The sequence below is a fragment of the Thunnus thynnus genome, chromosome 8 (assembly GCF_963924715.1).
Source record: "Thunnus thynnus chromosome 8, fThuThy2.1, whole genome shotgun sequence".
Classification (NCBI taxonomy): Eukaryota; Metazoa; Chordata; class Actinopteri; order Scombriformes; family Scombridae; genus Thunnus; species Thunnus thynnus.
Window position 1 is genome coordinate 2,319,864 of NC_089524.1, and position 6,714 is coordinate 2,326,577.

The 6,714-nt window shown below is 38.8% G+C and overlaps 1 protein-coding gene across 1 annotated transcript; it reads right to left on the reverse strand.

The window, feature by feature from the left end:
- Positions 1 to 216: 216 nt before the first annotated feature.
- On the reverse strand, positions 217 to 6,091 carry LOC137187305 (interferon-induced protein with tetratricopeptide repeats 5-like). Its single transcript, XM_067596112.1, has 2 exons — positions 5,944 to 6,091; positions 217 to 2,380 (listed from the first exon to the last, which is right to left on the reverse strand). The coding sequence occupies exons 1-2, from the start codon at positions 5,946 to 5,948 to the stop codon at positions 928 to 930; spliced, it is 1,458 nt and encodes a 485-aa protein (XP_067452213.1). The 5' UTR covers positions 5,949 to 6,091; the 3' UTR covers positions 217 to 927.
- Positions 6,092 to 6,714: the final 623 nt, after the last annotated feature.

A 6,714-nucleotide genomic window follows, 5' to 3' on the forward strand; every position in this document is an offset into this window, starting at 1 on the left:
TATGAACAGGAGGTGTGATTACAGTAAGAAAAACATGTTTCAATGTTCATTTGGGCTCCTGACTGTTGTTTTAAGACACACTTAAAAAATTCTGAACTCTATTGTTGGCAGCAACTTTCCAAGTTGTAGTTTGACGTCTATCAGTGTTTTGTGTGCAGCGCTGCAAAACTGTGTAGAGAACATGAATTTCTTGTAAATTAACCATGAAAACAAACATTCGATTTTATAGTTTTTATTTAATAGTATTAGTATTATGTACAAGTTTCTATCCACACAATCAGTTCCACTTTGTGATTATATTCAGGTTATACATCAAATGAATCATTACATTTCCTATTAGATGGTTTAACTTCTTACTATTACAAAGCTTACAGCAAAGCAAATTCAATGAAGAACATATTTTTTCTTATATAAACTTCAAATACAGTGCTTGGAAAAAATATCAACAAACAAGGAATATAGTAAGCATCATGGTTATATATGAGGCCAGGTGTTACAATACAACATCTGATCAGCATCAGTAATATAATCAGATATACGTTATTACTGCTGACTATTTTCCAGTGCAAATTTATAGTTTTTCAGATAGTTTAATGTGTTTTTTCTTCTTTCCAGCAGCCTTTGTCCTCCATTAGTTATGCTACAGTGTAAAAATAAACCTGCTACAACTTTGAAACCATCAACGAATTAATCATACATGACATGTTTCTAAACTTTTTTCTATTTTCTCTGTATTCAGGTGTTTATTTCCTTTGTGTTATTTTGTTCCCATCATTTCATTCAATACAAAATATTGTTGAAGACAGGAAAAAACTCTCCAAGTTAATGAGCTAGCTTGCTTGGTCGCTAGTGGGACAGTAAGTTCACATAGTTTATTCACAAGACATATGTGAACCATTGACTTTTGTCTCCTGTTTGTCTGTAAAATTATTTGAAGTGGTATTTGTTTCTGTGACTTCCACAAATCTTTTCCGCAAGTTTTCCTGAATCAGAACGATGACTATGTGCAGATTTTTTAGGTAATGGAGTACCTACACTTTCTTCTAGATTTAGGATTTTCTGGACTTCCAGGTTGGCCAGGAACTCCTCTAATTCTCTAGGCCTTCGGCTCCTGTTTGTTTCTTTAATCCTCATCAGAACTTTGATGCTGTTCTCTTGAAAGAAGGATTGTCGCGGCATCTTTGCAGCCTTCATGTAATATTCTTCTGACCTGTTGTAATCTCGTCGATCAAACTGTAAGTATTTTGCATAGCAGTGGTAAAGCATCTGTTTCTCTGCAGGTTCCAGATTGCTTACTAACAGTTCCTGGTAAATCTTCTCAGCTTCAGCCAGGCCATAATTTGACTTTGCATATATATTTGCGAGGGCTATTTTCTTCAGAAGTGATGTTGATTGTTGAGGGTAAAGAGAAATCACTTCCCTATGGAGTCTGATTGCTCTGTCTATTGTACTTTGCTTTACACGACTGTCCCTATCGAGAAGGATCCTCCATTCGTAGCAGAGTGCAGCACACCACTTCAGGAAACGTTTATCTGGATGTTTTTCCAGAGCCTCCTCTGCCAAATCAATAGCCTCATCAACAGATACATATTTTCTGTAAATCCATAATAACTCTTTCAGACCACTGTAGCTGCTGACAGGATTTCTCAAAACCTTTCTGGCTAACTCATGTGCCTCATCTTCAATTCTTTCTTCTTTCATAGCACGCTGCTCAAGGTAGTGACCGGCAAGGTACAAGTTCTCTGGATCCTGTTCTGTGGCCATTTTCATTTTCTCCAAAATTTCTTCCTCCAGAGAGTTGCTGTACTTATAAGCCTTCACTAATGCTATGACATGACTGGAGTTCCACTCCACCATGTCTGGCTGCATCCTGATGGCTCTCTGGAAGTAATCTGCAGCCAGAAGGTATTGGTCTTTATCGAACTTCATCAGGGTCCACGCTTTTTCAGCGTAGATCTCTGGATGGAGCTCGTCCTGGGATGGAGATGGGTATTCTTTCAGCAGGGCGTCGACCTTTGACAGGTAAGTCTGACACTCTGCTTGTTCTCCCAGGTGGTGGTGCAGCCAAGCCAGGTTCCCGTAGTTCACCAACAACCAGGGACCTTCATCTGAGACGGTGTTTCGGAAGGCCTCTGTGGCCTTGCTGAAGAAACGTCGGGCGTCTTCAGTGGAGCTCTGCTGGTACTGAATGCTCAGCTGGTAGTGAATGTACCCCTGCAGGTTGTAAATGTGACCCAGCCAGGTGTTTCCCTCGTCAGTGCCGATGTCCTCCAGCTTGTCCTTGATACGGAAAAGTTTGCTGTTGGGCTCAATGTTCCAGGTGAAATGACACTGCAGGGCCTTCAGTTTGGCTTTCAGCGTTGACTGACTCTGAGCAGCACTGATGGAAAATAAAAATAACAAATATTAAGACAGATGTTAATATAATATGCTCTGAAGCTTGATATGTTTGAGTAACCAGTGTTCATCTCATGTTGTCAGAAAGGCTAAACAGTTCAGAATATGTTGATCTGTGATAATTTACACTAATGCACCATCCAAGATGCGGTGTGCACTTTTGACCTACTGTAAGTAGTTTTCTGCTTATTATTCTTTGGATTCTTTATCTGCCATGGACCTACAGTGAATATTCAGCAGCATTCAGCCTGGCTCCACCAGTTGCTCTGCCAGTTGCTCTGGGCAGCACAACCTCCTCTTCCTCTCATGTTAAACTGAGAGCAGACTGGAAGCTACAGTGACACACTATCGCCCCTGAGGTACAAAGTGGTATTACGAAACAGTACGGGCTGGTTAGCATGCTAACTTCAGTAGATATCTATCTATAACACAATACATATAGGTCTTCAATATAGTGTCAAAAGTGCTCATCACATTCTGTTGATAATTTTAGTTTTTTTTTTTTTTAACTGTTTTAAAGTAACGTTCTGGCCAAATCTTACACATTGTATCTTTAAGTGCTGAGTCCTCTGTGATCAGCTGCCATGTCCAGCTAAAGGCCACCAGGTGTCACTGTTGGTTTCCTAAGTGAGATTACCCTGTTAGGATTTAGTTTGGTGAGAGAAAGTAGTACTGAAACTGAGGTTTTAGGTCACTGTAGTTGGGTTTTGGTGGATGTAATTATTTAAATGTTTATTTGATACTTATTCTACTTTGGTTATATTAATGTCATCTACATTACCATAGTTACAGCTTTCGTTAATATCATTTGGATAAGTTGCCAGTCATTACTAATCACTAAGCTGATTTTCATATTGTTTCTCCTTTATTTGTTTCTATTGAAGCACATATATACATATATATGTACACACTACACACACACACACACACACACACACACACATACACACACACACATATATATGTATATGTATATGTGTATATATATATATATATATATATATATATATATATATATATATATATATATATATATATATATATATACACATATACATATATATATATAGTGTGGCTTGAAAGTTTGTGAACCCTTTAGAATATTCTCTGTTTCCGCATAAATATGACCTAAAACATGATGCAAGTCCATGCAAGTCCTAAAACTAGATGAAGAGACATCAATTGAACAAATAAGACAAAATTTTACACTTTTTCACCCTTTCTAAAGAGTTTAGACTCCACCAGTCGACTGTCAGACAAATTGCGTACAAATGGAAGACATCCAACACTATTGTTACCCTCCTCAGGAGCGGTCAAACGACAAAAATCACACCAAGAGCAAGGTGTGTAATAGTCTGGGAGGCCACAAGGGACCCAAAGGTAACGTCTAGGAAACTAAAGGCCTCTCTTGCAGTGGCTACAGTCAATGTTCATGAGTCCACTATCGGGAGAACATTGAACATTAATGGTGTACATGGCAGAGTTGCAAGGAGAAACCGAATACTCTCCAAAAAGAACATTTCTGCCATCTGCAGTTCACTCAAGACCACTTGGATCAGCCAGAAGGTGATTAGAACAATGTTCTGTGGATGGATGAGACCAAATCAAACTTTTTGGCTTGAATGAGAAGTGTTAAGTTTGACAATGAGCAAACACTGCATTCCAGCATAAGAACCTTAACCTATCTGTGAAACATGGTGGTGGTAGTATCATGGTTTGGGCTGCTTTGCTGCCTCTGGACCAGGACGGCTTACAATCATTGATGGAGCCATGAGTTCTGAGTCGTACCAGCAAATTCTACAGGAAAATGTCAAGGTATCTGTCTGTGAACTGAAGCTCAACAGAAAGTGGGTCATGCAGTAAGACAACGAGCCTAAACACACAAGTCGCTCCTCCAAAGAGTGTTTAAAGTAGAAGAAATTTAATGATTTGGCAGTTCATGCAAAGACACCCACCAACATCCCTGAGTTGGGACTGTTCTGTAAGGAGGAATGGGATAAAATTCCTCACAGCCGATGTGCAAAGTTACCGGAAACATTTGGTTGAAGTTATTGCTGCAAAAGGGGGTCACACCAGTTACTGAAAGAAATGGTTCACATATTTTTGCCTCGCACAAATATCTAAGATTGGATAATTTTACTCAATAAATAAATGAATCAGTTTAATGTTTTTGTTTCATTTGTTTAATTGGGTTCACATTAGGTCATATTTATGCAGAAACAGAGAAAATTCTTAAGGGTTTACAAACTTTCATTATATGCACACACACACACACACACACACACACACACACACACACACACACACATATATTTATACAATAGTCTGGGTGAAGAGAGAGAGAGAGAGAGAGAGAGAGAGAGAGAGAGAGAGAGAGAGAGAGAGAGAGAGAGAGAGAGTGAGAGAGAGAAGAACACTTTAGAGACGTATGGGAGAATTCAATAAAGATTGATTGATACTAATTATATGACGTCGCAAACACACCCATAAAGTTTTGCGGCTGAGTGCAATTTGCTCTTGTTTTGCGTCTGATTGAGTGAGCGCAGCTGTTTCCATAATGAAAACTGCACAGCGCCCAAAGGCCCGAAATTGCGCATCTTGAATTAGCAGAGGTGCGCACACACAGAGCTCTCCACAATCACAAACCAAATTTCATGTATTTTGCTCCTTTTACTTCTCTCATATTTCGTATCTATAACATAATCCACTGAAATATCAAAGTACAGCTATTAATGTGACTCTGAATCTTACATTAATGTCGTTCAGATTTCACTGAATGTATCCGGGACTTAGATGTAACATCAGTACTGATGTTCTGTCTGTTGCCCACAGCTGGCTGCAGCATCACGCCGCAGCTGAAACGATAAGTGCGTCTCCAAACTGAGAAAGAGGATGTGCGCACAGTTACCGCTGCTGTTAATAACTCCACTTTAACTACGTGTGGCAATTAGCGCTGGTCTTTGTGAATTACGTTTTTACAACGAGGCTTATTTGCATAGAAAGGCGCCAATTTTTCGCCGAATGTAGGAATATTACCCAATTTACATACATATAAATGGTACAGGCGCACCAGACTCAGTGCCAAAGCAAACCGCTATTTGCGTTGCATTTCACCCTTTGCGGGTGCTTTTTGAATTACACGCTCTTTTTGTCTCATTTGCGCAGATTTAGCGGGAGCAAAAGCCGCGCAATTCTTTTCTGAATTCGCCCCTTAGTGACTTGTCAAAACTGTCTTTGGGTGTGGTGGAGCTGCACCGGGGGACACATGACCTCAGTATTTTTTTAATGGTCTTTGTTGAAAGGTAGATAGAAAATAAAATAAACATAGATATATAAATAAACATAAAATATAATAAAAGGGAGCAATCAAAAGGCAAAAGAAGGAACAGAGGAAATGGAAAGAGTAACAAAAGAAAGGGAGAACTCAGCAGCATAATAAAAACGTCGTCATTAACTTGTAAGATCCATAATGTTAATATTTTAGGCTCTGATGCTCTAAAATAAGACTTTTAATATATTGTTTGCACTGCAGAAGCAGCTACTCACCTCATTATCCTGCTGTTTCCTGCACTTATTTCTCTAAATATTAGTCTGAAGCAGCTTTTGGGTTCGCTGGCATAAAATTAACAGCTATTATCCAACTTCTGCTTTGTCGTGAATAATTTCATATTGAGCATAATATTTATACTGATGCAGAAATTACTTCTAGGGGCGGGGCGATGCGAACAGACGGCAGTTCACTGCAGAGAATTACAAACCTGGAACTCCACTTCATCAACGCACAGAGAGACGAGAGAAAACATTGAGACATAATCATTCCTCGTGTTCATACTGACCATTAGAAGATCCCTTCATAATGCACTTACAATGGAAGTGATGGAGGACAAAATCCACAGTCCTCCTTCTGTGCAAAAAAATGTATTTAAAAGTTTATCTGAAGCTAATATGAAGCTTCAGCGCCCAAATGAGTCAGATCTTTCAACGTTACAGTCTTTTTAGTGTCAAAGTTCCTCTTTTTGTTACTATACTTCCACCTGCAGCTCAACAGGGAAACACTGTCTGAGGAAACACAAAGAGGGAATTTGATGCTAAAAAAGACTGTAAATGTGTCAGATATCCACTTGATATAACTAACTCAGACTGCTGAAGACTCATATAAGCTGCACATCAACTGATAAATGCATTTTTGCACTAAATGACTGAACCTGTCTCTTCAAGTTTTTCTTTTATGTTGATTTAAAGTTTTTTTTTACACATCTTCTGACATTTAACACGTTTATTCTAGATCAGTTTGCTACAAACAATAATATGATGCAA